Raw genomic sequence first — 22359 nt, forward strand, 5'->3', positions numbered from 1 at the left:
GTAGCTTTCAGTGTTTTCGAGACCGGAAAGAGTGAGGAAGAAAGGTTTCCATATATAGAACCAAATTCTCGTGCAAGTTCACAGACAAGAGCAAACACTAAACTATCTGATGTAACTTTTGGAAGCAAAAAATCTCCAGATCGAAAGAGCGCTGCCAGTACTGTTAGTCATGCGAGTAGAGACGATGAATTGTTTAAAATTACTTTTCGGAGTAACAGTAGAGAGTCGCGCCGAAAATACGATCCTCGCAGTGAACTTCATAGTGACTACTATTCAATCAAAAAACTTTCCAAATCTCCACGAACACAACAACGACAACAGCAGCAGCAAGTCAAACACGTTTCGTTTCCACAAAGCAAGCAAGCGTTCCAGGCCATTCTTCTCGGAAGCTCGAAGCGCATGGTGAAGAAATTCGACAAAGGAAATATCAGACTTCCATATTATTGTTGGGATAAGTTTAACAAAGTTTCGCACATTCGTGGATATACATCTGTACCTATCTTCTAAAAACACTACGTTTGTCAAAAGGTTATTGATGTGGAATCACATTAAAGCTTATGAAAATTTAACTATTTGATATTTTGTCTTCGATAAAGTGTACGTTATGAACAGAACTATTTTATGGTTGATAATGAGGTCTGAAAGGCTGTCAATTTCTATGAGTAGATTGTTTTATATGTGTAAGTTTCTATTATTTAATTTGATTAAATACCCTTCATACGATCATCATGTGGTTGTTAGTTCAGTCGACATACCTCCAAGTCCCTCTGTGATCGTCTGTTGGGTACCCAAAGCTGTTACAAGAGGTGGACATATGGTTAATGCTGGGAGGGATCAGGGGCCAGAGAAAGAGGCACTTGTTATAGGCGTACGAGTAACATTGAGGAGGAGCGTTACCTGAAAAAAAAATCGTGAATAATTCAATTAATATCTTCAGTCTACGAAACTAGAAAAGCTGTGAACATATATTTTTTTACATGGACCCTCCAAAAATTTCGAATAAAAACTAAAATATAGACATGCACAATACTTAATCAATGTTATGTGAAAGTTTCATCGAATTCCATTCAGTGGTGTCGGGTGGGGGGAGACTAACAGATAAGAATAGGATACCCCCTGCGTAACGGAAGATGTTGATCGTCGTCCCTGTCATGTATACACCTACTTTGCAATAAACAATTCCTACTTTTTATGAAAAGGAGAAAATATCTATGATATCGGGATGGAAAGCGAACAATATTATTTGTAATGGTGTCAATGTTTCAAATTCGGTCTGCGTTAGAGGGTAAAATGTATACATCCGTCTAGTGACGCTTCGTGAATTGTTAGTTCTCATAACTGGTTTTACAAAGATGTTTTCATCCCCAACCGGCTTTAGCCGAAGGGGACTTTAGATTTACACTCCGTCCGTCCGTCTGTCAGTCCTGAGAAAAATTTCCCACACTTTTTTCTAATCGCTTGCAGATACTGAGCTGACTTTTGGTACGAGTCAACCTTGATGAGTTACAGATCAAGTAATGTTTCGTTCCGCTTTGCTGATTTCTGTCCCAGTTATGGCCCTTGAACTTTGAAAACTTTCACCGAAATTTAAGTTTTCCGCACCTTTTTTTCTTAATAGTGCTTGCAGATATTGAGTTGATTTTTGGTATGTGAGTCTGTTGAGTTACAGATCAAGGTTAGGCTTCGTTCCGCTTTGCTGATTTTTTGCCAATGTTACCAACTTTCAGTTTTACGCGCTTTTTTCAAAAGACTTGTTAATGAGGTTTTTTTGACAAATCAGTCAACCGTTATATGAAACCTAATTGGTCCAATTGTCCGTGCATAAAACTTTGCAAATCAGCATCTGTTAAATGGGTTTGAACATCTTTCTTGTCTTCGTCAATATTCCTTAATTCTTCTGTTCAAAGGTTATTTCCACAGTTTGTCATTTATACTTGATGATTCGAGGTAGTATTTGGGTCAGTGATATAAACAGCCGGCAGGTGACTATGTATTGTTTTGCAATACACTCGGAATGCTTGTTCGCAAATAAAATGCCACAATATACAGTTGAATAATAAGTAGTAATATACAACATTACCAATATAACAGTGCATGGCTTTTGAATCTTCATATATAATCCCAAGTGCGTATATGTCCATAGAGTAATTTTGATCCATTCAGGATCAAAGGTCATCAAAAGCCTAAATATAAAAATAAAACGAAAGATTCAGTCGACTGTACTTTTAATTTCTAAAAACTATTGTCATATTTGTAATTACTTCGAAAGTGCAAGATTTTGTTCATGTCGCATTGTGTGTATAAATATATATTTATATATATGACCTCTATCCTACATAATAACATCTAAATGAACTGTCCCGTACTACCATACATCGTGTACTAAGTTACAGCCCTAGATTAATCCTATGAGGAGGAATGACCCGGCCAGCGAAAGCTATATTTAATATAGCCGAGCTGGCCGAGTGGTCTAGGGCTCTGGACTTTATGCAGGCGGTTTTGCCATAGATGTCACAGGAGTTCGAGTCCCGCGGAGGGAACGACCAAATATTTGACAGTTCTAACATCGTTGGGAATTTTTCAGACCTTTCTATACGTTTACATATCTTCCCTGTATCAATTTGATCCGATGGAGCAGTGTAGCGAATAGAGTCGTCACATCCTGAGACTTATATATATAATTAATCGTCTAAATAATAGTCATCAGTCACTCTTACGGGGTGATGGATCGTTAAAAACGATGCGAAACATAACAATAAATAAAATAAACGTCTAAATATGTTTAACATCACCGGAAGATGGTAAAATTTAAATTGAATATTTCGGATAACAGATATCCTTCCTCAGCATAAAACTATATGAGCATAAAACTCACAAAGTTCAAAATCAAAACAGATTCAGAAGCTGAATCGCGTACGCTGTGGGTGATTGTACCTTTATCAAAGGCTCACATAAGCAACTGATGAGGAGCCTGAATGAAAATAACAAAGAGGGTCTTTTTATCAAAGTTACAATTAACTGTGGAAAACAATTTAAACAAAATAAAAAGTCCAAATATAGTAGTACGGCGTATTGATGTATAGCAAGTAGTGCTGTCCCAGCCTTAGATCCAAGACCTAAAAATAAATTATTTTTTCTCGTTAATTCCATCTGGAGAAGTTGTTTGCAATTTCTTCATCCAAAAGCTTTCCCGAGATACTCTTCTACATTTTGACCAGTTTTTATTATGTTATATGATCGTCACAACAATGTTGTGGAGATCCTCCTGGGTGTGTCCGGCAGATCTTAGATAGCGACTTAGAGGGAGGTCTGGTTTGCATTTGTAGTCACTGCGATGATCATTCATACGCCTGTTGAAAGGTTGTTCTGTTTCGCCAACGTACTGCATACCACATCGGCACTGGAGAAGGTATATGGTATTTTCGGTTTTGCAAGTTACGTCGCAAAAAATGGCAAATTCCTTTCCAGTGCAGTAGCTTTTAAAAGTTTTGATGTGCAGCATCTGGGTACAGGTCTTACATCTCTTATCTCCACATGGTCGACACTGGCCCGTTGTATTTTGTTTGGACTGAGATGAAATCTCTGCTCTTACTAGGGCATCTCTTAGGCTCCTAGGTCTACGGAATGCCAGGACCGGGGCCCCCGGAAAGAGCTTGGAGAGCTTGGGGTGTTTTTGAATGTCTTTCCAAAATGAATGCAGTAACTGCGAGAGTTTCCCAAAGGCTGGATGGTACGTAAGTACAAAAGGGACCCTTTTGTTCTTTTCTTAGGTTTGTACTCGAGAAGATCTTTACGGCTGATTTTGTTAGCACGTTCAAATCCCCGATCTATATCTGTTGATTTATAGCCACGCAAATAACAAATGACTACGGAGTTCATCTAGACTTTTGTTGGTGGTATCGTCAGAAGAACAAATACGCCGAATTCGAAGTGCCTGACTGTATGGTATGCTTTTAGTATAATGTTTTGGATGACAACTATTGGGAGATAAGTATTGGTGACAATTAGTCCATCAATCAAATTCACCCATGAAATTTCTGACACTAAAATCACATTTTTGGATACTACTACGTTTGTAAAAGACGGGGAAATGTCCATGGATCTTCACAGCAAACCAACTAAATAGTGCTCAGAACCCTAGCTGGGGGCTAGGGCGCTTTGCCCACAGAGCACCTGGGTTGTGTGCCCCAGGCGGTGGAATGGGGTACCCCTGGCGTGTCACATGCTGGGGTTGTCAGGCTATAATACGGAAAACCTGACCGCAAACCATAGTGGTGCACCGTGTTGGGAAAGATGCCACGTTCCTCGTACGTTAAAAAACCCTACTGTGGTATTCTCCCAGAGTAGCAATCATAGGGCTCCGCCGCAGGAAGCTAAATTGCCCGACCCTACCCACCTCTACCTATTTCCAGTGGCAATCAAAATTTCTCGACCCCATTGTCCTTGTGTTCCGTCCCATTTTTCATTTCATCATCATTTCATGTTCATTTTATCATCCACGTCATGTTTATCGCCTGGATATCGCTGAAATATTGCTGCTCGGGCGTTAAACCCCAACAAACAAACAAATAGAGTTTAACTGACCAACGGCGTGGTTTCTGTAGACTTTTGGACATGACAATTTATCAAAAATTGTCTCTAGTTTTGAAGTTTAAAAGTGTTAATTATGCTGAGAAAAACTCTTTTTTTTCACGGAGAAAATTAGTTTGATAATGTATTAAAGTACGTTCAAAATTTGATATAAGACAAATTTAAAATTACCAATGTACCTTTTTAAGACTTCCAATGACTGCAAAATTCTAACTTTATTTGCCATACTTTATTTTCTTATATTTGAGCTTGACTTTAAGCTTTGGCTTCTACGCCAGTTTCATCTTTTCCTAAACATATTTTGAGAATCACAACTTGCCTTTACACACCATTATCTTGTATTCTTTTGTGGCATTAATATAATATTGTTATCAGTTCAGTTATTTGTATATTATTTCAAATTATTCAAAATAGCGAATCTCATCTATCAAGCTATTTACATGAATCTTGTAAAATAGTCCGACACTTTATGATTTATTTATAAATATTTTAATTTATTTACTTATAATTATAATTGGATTAGTAATATTTATAATTGCCATATTTATAAATATTGATTAATATTTATAAATGAATTATAAAAGGTTATAATTATTTATACATATTAATAAATAGACATTTTTGTTCACTTTGGCTTACCATATATAGCCTTCATTAGAATTTGCCACTTGAGACAATTTGCTATTCGGGGATTTGATACATCGCATCTACCCCAAAGAACTTGAGATAAAGGATACTACAGACACTGTGAAGTCAGCCTCATATCTTGACCTACGCTTAGAAATCAATGGTAAAGGAAAACTATTGACCAAACTTTACGACAAACGTGATGACTTTTCAACTTTCCTTTCATGTGTGGCAACATCCCTTCAGCACCTGCGTATGGAGTGTTCATATCACAACTCGTACGTTATGCCAGAGCTTGCCGAAACTACGCAGACTTTTTGTACCGCGCTAGAACTCTAACAAATAGGCTTCTGGAACTGGGTTATGTTGCTACAAGATTGTTCAAAGTCATCACTACAGAACTTTTATGGTCGTCATCATGAACTCGTGGATCGTTATGGTGTATCCATCTGCACCATGAAAACTGATTTATTCCACGGGTCATAGTTTTCCTTTCCTCGTTTGTCTACCCCGGACTTGACTTTTTATGAGCAACTCGGCGGGTGTTTCTGTAAAAGCAGAGGACGCTTACCCTACCGGTGCACCTGGTCCATACTCCCAGTTTTTAGTGGAGTCCGAGTTGCTAATTTGCTTTTGTTACTTTGTATGTATGATTTTAGTTACTTTATGTTCTTTGTTGTGTATTTCTGTTTTCCGTGTGTGGTCTTTATCCCTGGATTGCATTCTTTTGATTACCGCTATAACCTTGGTTACCTTGATTACTCTTCCTTTCCGTGTTTAGGATTTTATAATTAATTATAGAACCGATTTTTAATCCAAATGAGTCATTGTATTACAAATAAACAATAATTAACCATAGACATGTAAGTATGGTCTCTGAATTAATCCAAGGTATGAACTGCTTTGAAATATATTTTTTTAAAAAGCCCGCGATAAACCACTTGGCAAAAATAGTTCTCTCCCTTGGACAGAACGGTGTTTTTTTTTTGCAATATGGCGGTGTAGGAAGTAGATCAAATAGGAATCATTTATCCATTGACAGGAACTATGCCTCCAAAGAAACCTAGGACTTGTAAGAATGGTCTGAACTATGATTACCTGATTCATTATATGAAACACGATGCCTATCCTCCATCAGTGAAAGCAGAGAATGAGAAGCGGAACATCAGAAAGAGGGCAAAATCGTTCCGCCTGGAACAGCTCGATGGCGAAGATAAATTACATTTTATTTTCACAGATGAAGAAAATGTAACTCATGAAAAAGAAGTTGTTTACAAACCAGACGATCAACGTAGAGTTTTCAATCAATACCATGTTAATAAGAAAGGTATAAATGCCTTTGCTCTAGAATCATTTTTTATGTAAAAAAAATGGCAAAATGGCCCTGGTTCTAGGATTACAGTACACAACCTTTCTACCCCGGTTTTATCAAGTATGTAATAGGATCAAATGACATTCACATTATTTCTTATCCCTGACTCCTTTCTAACACAAGAAACATTTTTTTCCGTGGTGGACCATATTTACAAATCAAATTCAAATTGCAAATGCATTGTAAATATTGTCCAACCAGGGGCAAGGTGTTAGAGTGGTTTACTTTAGCACTAGACTTGTAATTACAAGGCCAACACAGCTGTGGGTTCCAGTCCCTCATATGTCCAGGCATCTCCCCTAGCAAGGGGGTTATACAGAAAATTGGGCTAAATCCTTGCCCTCAAGCCTGTATATTGACAATGTGAAATTCTCATACTAGCCAAATGATAATAAATCTTGCAGTCAGTTAAAAAGCTCTGCAGACCTAATATGAATTGTTGACTCATTGTTGACTTATCTGTATTCACAGACATTAAATAAAATTGACCTTAATGACCTTTACAACAGCCCAACTGCAGTATTTGTTCCCTAATATTTTTACATTTGCATTTCACTGGTATATATTTTCAATGTTCAGTAGTCTTTATAAACCAATGAAAAGAATTCATGACTACATGCTATCATAATGCTTGGGGTCAAAGTTTTATAATGCCTAGCATTCCAATTTTAAGAATTTTGTCCATCAGATTCCTTCAGACTCTCCATATATCCTTCTGTCAGTCTGTGTCACAGACATTTTAGCGGTTGTCTGTATCACCCTTCAGTCAGTCTGAGTGTATCACAATATTGTCTGTCTGTATAACCTTTCTATCTGCCTTTATTAACCTTGTTAGCTTTAATGTAAAATCAGCATCCTTAAGTGGATTTTGTCTCAAACTGAACATGAACTGACAAAGAATAAAACTGTTTTCCCAATGCTGGTGACCTTTTGATAAAATGCTTGTTTTTATAGGAATGCATCTTGGTAGAGAGAAATTGCTGAATATAATATCGGAGAAATTCTACTGGCCTGGAATTTGTCAAGGTATAAAGGAATATCTTAAAGAATGCAAGGCTTGTCGACACAAAGCAGAAATACAAACAGCTAAAAGATACATGTTGGAAAGGGACAACAGTTTAATGGAGGTTGTTGGTATGGTAACCAAGAATGAAGAGGAAGTTAGAGTTGAAATACCAATGGAATCAGATCTGTCTGGAGTATCTTTCAGTGACAGCTGGATCACAACTCAACAACAACAGTTTGATCCCATACACTTCTGGGATATTGTAAGTTGTTTACATATTTTTTTTTTTATTTCAAGGGCCTTAGAATTCATTAAAGGGTAATCAAGGGAACCAAGGTTATAGCGGTAATCAAAAGAATGTAATTCAGGGACAAAGACCAGACATGGAAAACAGACATACACAACAAAGAACATAAAGTAACTAAAATCATACATACAAAGTAACAAAAGTAAATGAGCAACTCGGACTCCACTAAAAACTGGGAGTATGGACCAGGTGCACCGGTAGGGTAAGCATCATTAAGGTTAAATTTATTAAATCAGCAGATCTTGAAACTTCAGTATTATTGTTATTTCTCAGAAATGTAAATAAATGGCATTGCACTACCAAGATGTTGCTGTAATTCTTAGCAAACATTTTACATACAATATATGTATATATGTAAGTACTGTACATGCGTAACATCCAATTGTGTTCTGTTTGAAATACTTTTCACAGGAAAAAAATAATATCAGATTTAATACGGGGATATTTTATAATAATTAAATGTTTTCCATGGCTATTAAATTGTTTCCTAACCCAACCGTATGATGATTAAACATACAAGTGTCTGAAAAGGTTTTCTTTAGGGGTACTATAAAAAAGGTGGGGCTTGAGGTTTTTTTTGTGGGGTAAAAATAGTTCACAGTATTATAAGTGTTAGCAATTTGGAAAGTTTTTGATATGACATGTTATCCAGGATGCTTTTAGATATTAATTTTCATCCAGGATGTTTTCAGATATTTATAGGTATCCTCGAGAATATTTCATGGAATGTTTCATCCAGGATATTATTTAAATGATAAATATTATCCATTTTATCAAGAAAATGAAATCTGTTCACTCTTCACGTGTGAATTATACTCAGGATACTGTTCACTCTTCATATATGAATTATATTGAATATAATTCAGGATATTTAATAAGTATGAAATAATATCCTATGTACAATTATGATTTCTGTTCACCCTGTGTGAACTATTTTCTGGATATTATTTAATACTGTATCAATGTCCTGTATACAATTAGGAACACCTCTAGCTTTTTCATAATAAATTGTATATATCATTTTTCTAGTAGAGGAAACAATTTAATAGGTGTGGAGAATTTTTCATTGTGAAATAATATCCTTCAGAAAAAAATTAATGTGAAATAATTTCTACAGTATAAGAAGATTTCATCAGGATAGTATTATGTCTTACACATGTACTTGATCATGTATATACTGATTCTGTGATTTAAAAAAAAAAACATAATGTAACATATTTTCTCCCATTCTAAGCCTATGGTTAAAAATGTATGTGACTTTTTAACCACAGGACAGTGATTAAATTTCAGTGAGAGTTTTTGGGCCATTTTACTTTTAACAAGTTTTCTAGGGACTTCATGGGAGATACTGATTCTCTTTTCTTGATTAAATTATTTCTCCAATTTCTATAGTAAAATTAGGATTTTAACATGTTTTCTATAGCTCACATGTTGGAAATCTTAATTTTACCATCTAGAGTTTAGAAATAATTTAAAACACTCATTACTGATGGAGAATCTATATGTCTTACATTTGTACAGTAGACATGGTTAATTGTTACTTGTATTTTTACATACAGTTTAACTGGAGTTATTTTAACAGGTTGAAGCTAGGTTGTTAGGTCCTTACCCATGTAATGGAAGATTGAAGCATGTGTTGGTATTTATGGATGTAATGTCATTGTGGCCCGAGGCAGCCATCGTAGAGACAATGTCACCAACTGTTGTAACTCATGTTCTCCTCAATCTTATCTGCAGGTATGTATCATAATGGTGGAAACATTTTTGGCACTGCATAAACTTAAGGTATTGAGATTTTATAGGCTATTGATATGCCAGATGCAGGGCTCAAGCTCAGTAACATGTATAATTAACAATAGTCCAAAACGCTTTTTGAAAAGTATGTGTCTTTGTACTGGCTTACCAGACTATCAAACACTTAAACATAGTAGGATATGAACTGAAAGACTGGATATATTGGTCAATAAAAGTTCAAATATACATGCACTGGTATGTACTTATGCAGTATATGAAAATTAAAATGGAATAGAATATTTTACATGTATTAAGTTTTATTATATGAACTTTGATACCTTGTAATTGTTTTCATCATGCATATCTACACAGTTTTTGAGTCTTTTTGAATTTGAAATGTCAGGATACATGTATATTGCTAATGTTTTACAGATTTGGTGTGATGAACAAACTAATATTGCCAGAGGCAGAGGATGAGGGTAATATTTTAATACCGCCAAGAACAGACATCTTGTCAGCCTCTAATATTGACATTGAAATTAGATATGGAAATGTTCCCCAGACAGGTAAATTGGTTGTCTATGTTGTTGGTTTGTGTGTTTGAACTTTCAATTCATTAATTCATGGTAGTTTACTATGAAGGCATGCTCTAATTTATAAAAACTTTTATTATATACATACAAATGAATGGAGTTAATCACAAGAGACTATTGGGAAATATTTTATGTAAATCTAAATAACTTTTTATCATGGTCTACATACATAAGACATTAGGGGAAAATACATTTTTTATCATAAAATAATCTTAAAGTATTATGTTTTATGCCTCAGAAAAATAACAAATTTACAAAAGTCAGTCAAGGCACAATTACTGTATGAGTTAAAGTCATTCTCTCACAGTTTTATAACACTCTATATTCAAAACACTGATTTTTTTTATTGACAACTGCATTTTCCTCTGAATTATCATAAAATTTCACACTTTTAGCTCACCTAACCCAGAGTGAGCTTTTGCCATCACTTGACATCCTTCTTTGTTATCATCTGATAAAAACTTCTCCTCTTAAACTGCTGAGGGGAGTTATATGAAACTTTGAACATATGTTCTTTAGTGTATCTTGCACTTAGGCAGCATTTAGATCTTGCACTTAGGCAGCATTTAGATTTTTGGTCTGTCAAAAAACATGGTTGCCTTAGCTGAAAAATAGAACATAGGTGTCAGACAGTAGTTTTCTGTAAATATCTCCAAATCATAAAGTTTAGTCAAATTCTGACAGGGTAATAGTGTTTAGCATGGTGAGGTCTATTTGTGTATGTGAATATCCAATGGCAGATTTAGGAGTAATTTCTTTTCTCTGAAACTACTAAATAGAAAGTTGTAATGATCGTTTCTTATGATATTCTGAACAAAATGACCATTGGGTTTTTTGATCCATGAAAAGACATGGCAGTTGTTACTCAAAAAGGAAACTTGAGGGGTCAGACAGCAATTTTTCACAAATATCTCCAAAACTGTAAGGTTTAGCCAAATTCTGATGAGGTAAAAGTGTTTAGCATGATGTGATTTAATTGTGTACAATTTTTTGTGAATATCCATTGACAGATTTAGGAGTTATTACCCTTTTTCATATATATTTACCATTTTTAATGTTATAATTTTCAAAAATTTTCTCCTCTGAAATTACTGTACCAATTAGAACAAAACTTGGCATGATTGCTCATTAGGGTGTTGTGCACAAAATAACTTTTGTTTTTTTTTTTCCAGGAAAAACATGACTGCAGTTAATAAAATAGAAAATAGGGGTCAAACAGTAGTTTTTTTGTTAATATCTTTATAACCATGAGGTTTAGCCAAATTTTGACTGGGTGAAAGTGTTGAGCATGATGAGATCAACATGTATCTATGAACAAACTCTCGTGAATATCCATTGACTGACTTTAGGTGTTATTTCTCCTTTTTCGTATTTTTGAAAATTTTCTACTAAGAAACTACCTGATGATTAGAATCAAACTTGGCATGATTATTTCTTAGTGTATCCTGCACAAAATGACTGGTTTTTTTTTATTCATGTAAAACATGGCTACTGTTACTAAAAATAGAGCATAGAGGTAAAACAGTAGTTTTTCACAAATATCTCCAAAACCATTAGGTTTAGCCAGATTTAGACACAGCTTAAAATGTTCAGAATGGTGAAATCTACCTGTACACCAATTAGCTATCTTTGAAATTTGTGAACTGATATTGGCATTATTGTTCTTTTTCTATATTTTTTTGCAATTTTCAATATTGTTACTGAACTGAACTCAATGAAAGTTGATATGATTGTACCTTAGATATGAGTGTTAGGAGTTTTCATCAAAGAAAACATATGGCCACTTTTGCAAAAAATGAAAAGTTGCCATGTGAGTAATGCAGGCTCTGTAGAGCCTATAGTTAAGACATCTAGACAAATGTCTAATTACACATGACTACTCAGTGCTTTGCAGTAAGTAGTGTCCAACCCATTTCTCCATTAATAGCTTCATTAAGGTCTATTTCTTCATTGCTTTGAAAAATGAAAGCACCTTGTGCTGTACAGCATTTATACAGGAAAATTATCAGGTGCTTAATATGGCTGTACTACAACTTCTTACTGATCAGGAAATATATACAACATAAATAAAACATACACTAAGCTAAACCAAAATGAAACAAGAAATCTGTGAGCCAATGCCCAATAGTGATATTTCTGCATTCCAACTTAAGTAAAAATGTATATGCATTATAACCACACAAAAAATACAAGTATTTTTTATAATTAAATACAAATATTTTTTTAAATTCCATACCTTTTTATACAAGAGGATAATTCACTATTTGCTACATGTACGTACATGTATCTGTAAATACTAAATGTTACAATTATTACTTTTGCCATTGAAAACTGTTAATTAATTACTTATGTCAATATCTCACTAGAATTTTGACTGTCATATATGGCTGCAACAAATTTTACCTACAAAATGTATATAAAGGCTGTGGCAAAATATCAAAACCATACCATTAAAATATAAACCAAGCTGTCAAAGTGCAAGTTGTTGCCTGGAATCAAATCCTATGTTGAAAATATATAGTGTGTATTTCATATACTCCAGAGTTAGAAGTCAATTTATATACAAATTATCAAATATCCTCAAAAAAGATATTGATTCAATTAATTACTACACACTGAAACAATGTATACTCACTCATTCGTATACTACACTAAAGATTATCACTAATTTTTTAGATATTATTTTTTCTATCAGAAAAATTTTTATTTCATAACAAATATCTCTTCTGATAACATTTAATTAATAATCTATTTACATGTATACTGCTACTATATATGTTACACTTTTATGTATCAATTATATGGGCCTTTGCCAATTATTGTAATTGTGTTTGTGCCAATAAAGAATAGAGAATAAAGAATATATCTGTAATAAATATATATTGAATCTGTATTAGATTCAGAATTTTCTGTAAAAATGAGGTGAAATAAATGAAATATTAATCCTAGTCTTTTGGTACGTGGTTTTGATGCTAAGGTTTTATTTTGTATATTGTTCAGTAACATGCACATGAAAGTTAGGGAAGAAGTTACAAAATGAAATTTTGCATCATTGGTGAAAATTTCAACTTATTTGATTGGTAAAAAGGTTGAAAGAAAACTATGGTAGGTCTAAATAACAATGCATGAATATAATTATTTTGAGCAATAAGATGAAGTTTCATGAAATCTATACAGTTAGTTGTAATTGTCAGTATTTTTTCAGCTGTAGCTTGGGCAGAAATTGAAGAAACAATGAATCACTTTGTAAGCAGTAATTCTGATTGGGTGAATTGTGTAAACTTTGCATTGTTACCTCACAGAATTTCTCGTGGAAGACAGTCAGAATATTCACCTGCTTTCCTTACTTATGGAAGGTAAGACTTCAGAATTGGTTTATACTGTCAGGTTTTGGAGACAAGTTATTTAATCAGTTAAAATATATCACAGACAGGACAAGTCAGGAGGTTAATAATGTCAATTAATGCCAAACATGGCAGATTTTAACAGAGATGGAGTAAATGCTTCACATTGTATCCTTTTTGTTTATAGGACTGCAATTTTTTTTTTCTCGGTCATATAATTGTATTACCCTGTCATTGGCATTGCAGTCCATCAACTTAAGTTTATTTAAGAAAACTTGAGTAAAACTTGTCCAGTCTTTTTAAAATTTTGACACATTGTTCCTATGGACATGGCAGAGGGTCATATCGTTTTTGGAGGTTTTTGCCCCACCCCTTTTGGAAATAACAGGCTAAAAGGGGAAAAATATGTGTTCTCATTAGAATTTTGATAGAAAAAGCTTATTGTTGATCTGATTTTTATGATTCAGATGTCAGTCTGTCCCTTTTGTAATTTGGTTTTGAAATTTTTTACGGAGAAGGCTTTTCTTTGATTGTTTTAGAGTATTGGGCCATGCCCAAAAATTTGTTCAAAAATATTTGGTCATTTTGAAAAATTTATAAATTGTATTCATTACGAAAATCAGATCTCAGATATCTATAAATGTTTTCGAGTTGTAAGGGGTCAAAGGAGCTACACCAAAACAATACCTACTACAAATGTATTTCATTTTAAGTCTAATTTTGAAAATATCCTTTATTGGATTTTGTATGAAAATCCCTGCCTGCATTATTCCAATAAGAAAAAATCTATATATTCATTTTTGGTCTAATTTTGAATTTTTTTTTTTATAGGAGATTCCTTATGAAAATCCCTGCCGGTATTTTTCAATCAGATTTCTGATATCACTTACTGTTTTCGAGTTACATGTACAAAATGTATAAGAATCAGAAGTGTCACACCCCCAAAAATTGACAATCTCATTTTAGTCCTGTTTTTAATTTTTTTTATTGGATTCCTTATGAAAGTTCCTGCCTGCGTTATTCAATCAGGAATCAAATACTTACATTGTTTGAGTTATTATTAGGGGTCAAAGAGTTCACACCCTAAAAAATCAACTTTAAAATTTTTTGTCCATTTTCGATAATTTGTTTTTATTGGAGTGTCCTTGTCAACTTCCTGTCTGTATTTTTCAATCTGATTTCAGATATCTCTTACCGTTTTCAAGTTAAATATATAAGGGTCAAAGGGGCACCCCCAAACATAAAACTTTTTTACTTTTGGTCCAATTTTGAAAATTTTTAAAGCTGTATCAGCTGTCATTTTCATAGTTTTGTCTCTGTTGAAATATGCCATACCTTTGAATTATTTATACTAAGTTGTACTTTTCCTGTATAATTTTATTTGATATCCACAAACAAAATGCATTAAATACATGAAATGGGTGTCAATACATTTATTGTCTTGCAAGACATAAAGTCAACCTTGATAAATTCGTATGCATGTAACTTCTGGTGACCTTCATTCGTGCATGTGCTGTAAGGGTGGATTCTTTAAAGAAATTCTGATTGCAAAGTGAAAGTGGTTAATCAACTGCAAGGAAGACCGATGTACTCAAGCCGTAAATGAAAGAAGTTGGAATATTACACAAGGTTCCTTTTGTAATTTACGTATTGTGATATAATGTGGCACAAATATGGTCAGTAGTTGTCATTATTTATTTGAAAACTAGTCAAGAAATAGATGAAATGAAATGTAAACAAGACACATGCTTACCTCTGTATCCATTATTGTTATTTTTTTTTACCAAGGTGAAAGTATTTTTAACCCAGGTGATTGCCCTGTTTGCAATCTTCGGAAGTAGTGGCGAAAAATAATCAGATCAAAGCTATCAATCTTTGATTAAAAAAACGTTGTTTTCACAATATTCTGTAGTTTTATCAGCATTTATTGCTTCAATTGCATTACTACTAACTTATTTCATTGAATTACCAAAATTCAGTAGAATCAGAACTGAACAAATTTGGCAGCTAATGCAGCTTTAATTAAATTTCAAATTTTGTGCTTATTGTGTCTAAACCAGTTTTGTGTCCATAAGGAAATGTAGGTCCCTATGTTTAAGTGTGTCAAAAAATAATATGGCATCCACAATTGCCCCAACTGTTCAGCTTTGGACAGCTGCATTTGTATCATGCTGTGCTCTGCAAAGCTCTTACTGATGTTGCTGCTATCATTTAGCAAGAGATCTGAATATTTACATTTCTTAATGTTTGCATCCTGGTTTAAGTGTTACTTTTTTTAAACTTCAGAGAATTGAGGATTCCTGAACACCTGACTCACCAGACCACAGCAGAGAGTCTCCAGACCAGTGACACATACATTACTATTGATAAGAAAATTGATTCTCTTAATTCTTTAATGTCTGTTTATAAAGGCTACAAGGGGTCTGTAAACATTAGTCAGGATTCAGACACACTCAAAACTGCTTCCACAAGGACAAGACATAGACCAAATACTTCAACTGGACCCACTCCTGTTAGATTAACAGCTGCTAGACCTTATAAGTCAGTAAACAGCAGAACTGGTTCCACCAATAATGACAGAAACTCTATAGTTGTCAATGATGATGCAGATAACCCAATTGAGGTTCAGATTAAACAGGAAGTAGAGGATGAGGTAGATCTGACAGACAGTGGCTTTAGACAGGAAGTAGAGGATGAGGCAGACCCATATGGCTCCAGGTGTAAGCGATGGTCTAAAACCCATAGAACCAGTATGGATAACAGTAGTAATGGTGGAGATCTGTCATTAGAAGAATTACAGTGGTGTCGAAAGTTACTTGATACGGATGGAAGCAATCAAGAGTTAATGGTTAATTTAATTTAATTTGATTTGTAACAATCTTTCTGACTGGCTTTTCTTTTTGAGAAAACCAGGCTCTTTTGTATAACCTAGTTTGGTACGGTGTTGTCATTAATGTTGATTGGTCCCCAGTCAGTGATGCAAAGAATCCCAAACAAAATAATGTTATGATTATGAATCCATTCTTGATTTCTCTACTGAATTCTATTAGAAATTAAATTATAAGGAATGTTTCTAATTTTTGAATAGGTTGCTAGTACATGTATATGAAAATACCTTATATCATTGAGCTATGCTTTGTGATAATATCTCTCAGCACTTTTAGTACATAGAATATAAATTGTGATTTTTTTTAAATATAAGTTGCAGTGAAGTGGTCACAAGTAAAGTTTATAATGATGTTTATATTTATATAAATTAGATGTAAATTTATTTTGTTTAATTAGTTGAATACTGGTAAATGAGCATGAGCTTTGTTAATCTATGTGGACTCACACTGGTATCTGAATTTTAAATAATTAACAGGAATGTGATGATACAGATGCATACTATGAGCGAGTTGTTCTATATCTTAAGGATAAGAAATATGCTTCTGGTGTAACTACAGAACATTTGAAGAGGAGTGTACGTAAGACCGCAGAGAGGCATTACCTAGAAAAGGATATTCTGTACCATAAGTGGAAGATGTCTAGTCAAGCTGTACCTCTTAGACAGGATGAGAGATACTACATTCTAGAACACTACCATATTGATTCTGAAGGTAACACTATCAGGTCTCAATTTCATTCATTTTGAGTTAGGGCTATTCATGAATTAATTGTGAGGGGGGCCGGGAGGCACCTCTATTAAAATTTGATGGATGGTTGTTATTTTAGATAGTGAGCCTTAACAAAGAAAGATAATAATCAATTAAAATGGTATGCATGATGGGGTCAAATAAAAAGTGCCCCCAGACCCCCCTATAATTTATTACTGAAACAGTCCTAAGTTAAATACTGTTCTAATTTAATTAATATGTAGGCAATTAATTTCCGCATGTCTCTGTATTAAAAATCTTTGTTTTTTTTGGCTTTTTTGTAAAAAAAAATGGAGAAAAATATTAATATGATACACTATTATATTATCAAAATGGACACTATAGCATTTTAGGATTCAATGTTGTTTTATTAAATAGAGAATTAAAGCATGTTTAATCTTCCCTTATTTGGTGTTTAGGGAGACATGCCAATGCTAGACAGATGGAGGAGAGGTTATCTCCCTTTTATTGGAAGACTATGGCTGTTGACTGTGAGGCTTTTGTCAGGTCTTGTGTACAGTGTAACCAATCTATAAGCAGTGAAATGGTCAGAAATGACTACAACTTCAGTGATGTTAGTAACTTGCATACATTTATATTTATATTATGTTGAGCACTACTCATATTCTGTTCTATAATCACATACACCAGTGTCAAACCAATATACATTAAGTCCAAGTTTTTGTCTGTTGCATTTGCCGCAGTTAAGGTTTCTGATTTTCTTTGATATAAAATGAAATTATTTAGACATATCTCAAGAAAAAAAAAGTAACTGTAAAATCCGTGAATTCTTTCAGACATACTTTCTGTGTATTTGAAAAAAATTTTTTGTTTTGATGGCTTATACTTTTTGTGGACAAGCTGTTTATTTTTTATGCATATTTATATGATATATCTCTTTGTTCTTATTTTGTAGATCTTTATTGTTTGAATTAAATTAAATTTCCACATTCATGTTTTCTTTGGGACATCAAATACCATCAAGCCCCACTTGGTCACATTATACTTTTGATTTAAATGAAATCATTACTTTAACAGGAGAAAAGAGCGAAGCTTGCTGAGGAGAACTATAGTCTTCTGGTAAAATATCTTCAGAAAGGAAAACTAGGACAGACAATCCCTCCAAACAAAAGTCAGCTGATAGAGTTACTGTCTAAATGGTTTGTCATTAAGTCTGGCCAGTTGTATTACCATAAGCCTGATAGAAATGAAGATGTGTGTGTAGAGATAGCTGCTAGAGCACAGAAAAATGCTATCAGAGATGCCCATATAGCAACAGGTATGACATGGAGGAATTAAATACTCTTACAAAGTAAATTTACATAATTTCTAAAAGTTTGTAAAGTTGTGTTTACATTTTTGATCCGTCCAAAACATGGCCGCCATTACTAAAAATAGAACATAGGGGTCAGACAATAGTTTTTCACATAGGGTAAAAGTGTTCAGCATGATGAGATCTATCTGGTCAAATTTACCTTTCATACTTTTATGTTGAAGTTATTGCCCTTTTTCAACATTTTTTGCTATTTTTAAAGTTATATCTTTATCCTGCATAGAACTGATGTGGGGATTTTAATCCAGCTAAAAAATATGACCACCGTTACTAAAATAGAACATAGGGGTCAGACAGTAGTCTTTTGCATTTATCCCCAAAACCATTAGGTTAAGCCAAAATTATGACACATGTTAAAGTGTTTAGCATGTTGAGATTTATCTGTGGTCAAATTTTTGTTTTAATCTGTTGAGCCATGTTGGAGTTATTGCCCTGTTGGACGTTTTTTTTTTTTTTGCTATTTGTAATGCTATTTCTTCCAAAAATCTTCTCCTCTGACACTACTGGACCAATTGAAACCAAACTTTGTATGAATGTTCCTTGGATATCCTGCATAGAACTGAAATGGGGATTTTTGATCCGGCAAAAAACATGGCTGCTGTTACAAACGAAATTGAACATAAGGGTCATACAGTAGTTTTTCGCATATACATATATCTCCAAAACTGTTAGGTGTAACCAAAGTTTTTCAATTGCTGAAATGATCCTATTATAAGGCCTAGAAAAGTCTTCAAGGGATCAAAGTTGTCAGACAACTCCTTGAAAGAGTAATCAAGGGAACCAAGGTTATAGCGGTAATCAAAAGAATGTAATCCAGCGACAAAGACCAGACATGGAAAACAGACATACACAACAAAGAACATTAAGTAACTAAAATCATACATACAAAGTAACAAAAGTAAATGAGCAACTCTGACTCCACTAAAAACTGGGAGCATGGACCAGGTGCACCGGTAGGGTAAGCGTCCTCTGCTTTTCTAGAAATACCCGCCAAGTTGCTCATAAAAAGTCAAGTCCGGGGTAGACAAACAAGGAAAGGAAAACTATGACCCGTTGAATAAATCAGTTTTTCAGTTTGAAAGATTTATTGCCCTTGAAAGGTGAAAAATGAAGTTTTTTTCTTAGGTCACCTGGCCAAAATGCACTGTGAGCTATTGCCATCACTATGTGTCTGTTGTCCATCATCATTCGTAAACTTTTTCAAATATCTTTTCCTCTGAAACTACTCAATAGATTGTAACCAAACATTGCATGAATGTTTTGTAAGGTATTTTTAACAATCTATGTGTGAGGGTTTTTTATCTTGAGAAAATGTGGCCACCGTTATAAAAAATAGACCATAGGAGACAAATTGTAGAATTATACAAATTACTCAAAAACCATTGGGTTTAGCTGAAAATTAGTAGGAGTAAAATTGTTCAGCATGATGGGGTAGACCTATGCCAAAATTCTCAGAAAGATCCGTTCGAGAATGAATGAGTTATGAGACCTGAAATGGATTTTCCCCCAAAATTTTACATTACCAACTTTGAAAATATTCTCTTCTGAAACTAATCGATGGATTAAAACAAAACTTGAACATGAATATTATGTAGAATATGTTTAGCAATCTATGCATTTATATTTTTGATCTTGTGAAAAACATGGCCTTTGTTTCTAAAAATAGACCATAGGGGTCAAATTGAAGAATTATGCAAATAACTCAAAAACAGTTGGGTTTAAGTAAATGATGGGATTACCTATATGTACGTGAATGCTGAAATTTTCAGAAAGATCCATTGACAAATGAATGAGTTATGAGTCTTGAAATGGATTTTTTTTTTTTTAAATCTTCTCTTAGACAACTTGTAGGATGGATTGTAACCAGACATCGCATGAACATTTGTTAGGACATCCTTAACAATTTTTTATCTGTTGAAAACATGGCCACCACTTATAAAAATTGACAACTTGTTGAAATAACTTGAAAACCAAAGGGATTAGCCTAATTTTGTGACGGTAAAAATTGATCAGCATGGTGAGACCGACCTATGCTGAAATTTTCATAAAAATTTGTTGCTCAATGTTGGAGTTATGCCCATAAAGAGAAAAAATGACAATTAGAGATTTATTATATAATGTGTAACCCAGGTGGATAAGTAAGATGCTCTGTATTGATTAAATGATTTTTGTGACAATAGTACAATAAGGTCAAAAGTCCAGCTAAAGAAAGCTATAAAGACTATTTTTGATTCAGGCTCTCTAGAGCTTCTAGTTCTAGTTTTCAACCAATATCTTCAAAAAGATGATAGGTAGAAACTTTCAATTAAAGAAATGATCCTTATGATGTATCCTACGAAAGTCTTGAGTAAAAATTGTTGGACAACTCCTTGTTAAATTCATATTGCCCTTAAAAAGGCAAAATTTAACGAGGTGTGCGATTCAGGCTTTTGGGAGCCTCTTGTTATAAGTTCACCTGCATCCTTATCTCAGGTTTAAAAGGACATTCCTTACTGAAATCATCATAGCATGTGTTGACCCGTGCAAATCCGGGTGTCAAAAGAATAGGCCTGCAGCAGCGCTAAGCTTGTCGTAAAAGGCGACTAAATAGTGCTCAGAACCCTACCCGGGGGCTAGGGCGCTCTGCCCACAGAGCACCTGGGTTGTGTGCCCCAGGTGATGGAATGGGGAACCCCTGGCGTGTTACATGCTGGGGTTGTCAGGCTATAATACGGAAAACCTGACCACAAACCATAATGGTGCACCGTGTTGGGAAAGATGCCACATTCCTTGCACGTTAAAAAACCCTACTGTGGTATTCTTCCGGAGTAGGAACCATAGGGCTCCGCCATAGGAGGCTAAATTGCCCGACCCTCCGAACCTCTCCCTATTTTCAATGGCAATCAAAATTTGTCGACCCCATTATCCTTGTGTCCCATCCCATTTTTCACTTCATCATCATTTCATGTTCATTTTATCATCCACTTCATGTTCATCGCCTGAATATAGCTGAAATATTGCTGCTCGGGCGTTAAACCCCAACAAACAAACATACAAACAAACAAACAATCATAGTATGTGTTTAAATTTATATAAATACACTCTGTAAGTGGTGAATATCTCCAACCAGCAACAGTTATAAATGAAAGTAGTCTATTTACATTGCAGATGAAAAACCTCATGCTAGCCAATCTGATACACTACAGAAACTTGGAGGGAAATACATCTGGCACGGAATGAAGGAAAGTTGTGAAGAATTTGTTAGAACCTGTTGTAAACTACCTAGGTCTAAAAAAAACAATATGTTCATCAAATATGATCTTAATCAAAGAATTGAACAATTCCATAGATTGAGAGAGATGGTAAGTTTAAGCAAGTTATTAAATAAGAAATAATTTGTGGAGGGTATGGTGTTGTATTCATTCTCATGTGGACTGGATCATTAAATTGTTTACTCTGAAAGTAATTTAATTTGATGATACCATTTTTCATGGATTAGGGATGAAACACAAGTTCGTGGATTCTTGAATTCATGGTTTTGAGGTTTTCAGTATGTATATACATATCAATTTAAACTCCTTTTTGTTGGTAACCAAATTTCGTGGTTTGACCAACCCACGAATATCAGGAAAATTGGTACTCACAAACGATAGTACTTTCACAGTATTTAGAACAGAGTGTTTATAAGGTATATGAATTTAAAGCTCATCCTGTGTGTAAATGAGTATTACGCCATATCTATCAGAAACTTTTTCTAATCTAATATGACAAAAATATATTTCTTCATCTGAATCACCCAGGGGGAAGATATACTATTGGGATCGATTTTCAGGGTTATG

The 22359-nt window shown here is 34.1% G+C and overlaps 1 protein-coding gene across 3 annotated transcripts in view; it reads left to right on the plus strand.

The window, feature by feature from the left end:
- Positions 1-6168: 6168 nt before the first annotated feature.
- LOC148619131 (uncharacterized) overlaps positions 6169-22359 on the plus strand; it is a 30897-nt gene continuing 14706 nt past the window's right edge. Inside the window, exons 1-10 of one of the 3 annotated variants that reach the window (XM_088578704.1) lie at positions 6169-6544; positions 7544-7857; positions 9485-9639; positions 10069-10202; positions 13435-13585; positions 15860-16421; positions 16938-17172; positions 17628-17782; positions 18247-18487; positions 21689-21882. In XM_088578704.1, the coding sequence (XP_088434830.1) occupies positions 6265-6544; positions 7544-7857; positions 9485-9639; positions 10069-10202; positions 13435-13585; positions 15860-16421; positions 16938-17172; positions 17628-17782; positions 18247-18487; positions 21689-21882 (2421 nt within the window). In that variant the 5' untranslated portion in view covers positions 6169-6264. The remainder of the gene's footprint in view (positions 6545-7543; positions 7858-9484; positions 9640-10068; positions 10203-13434; positions 13586-15859; positions 16422-16937; positions 17173-17627; positions 17783-18246; positions 18488-21688; positions 21883-22359) is intronic. The other 2 variants (XM_088578703.1, XM_088578702.1) reach the window with 2 other exon arrangements.

This window comes from Perna viridis, chromosome 4, assembly GCF_037379345.1.
Source record: "Perna viridis isolate PV_CMFRI_1.1 ecotype Kerala chromosome 4, ASM3737934v1, whole genome shotgun sequence".
NCBI lineage: Eukaryota > Metazoa > Mollusca > Bivalvia > Mytilida > Mytilidae > Perna > Perna viridis.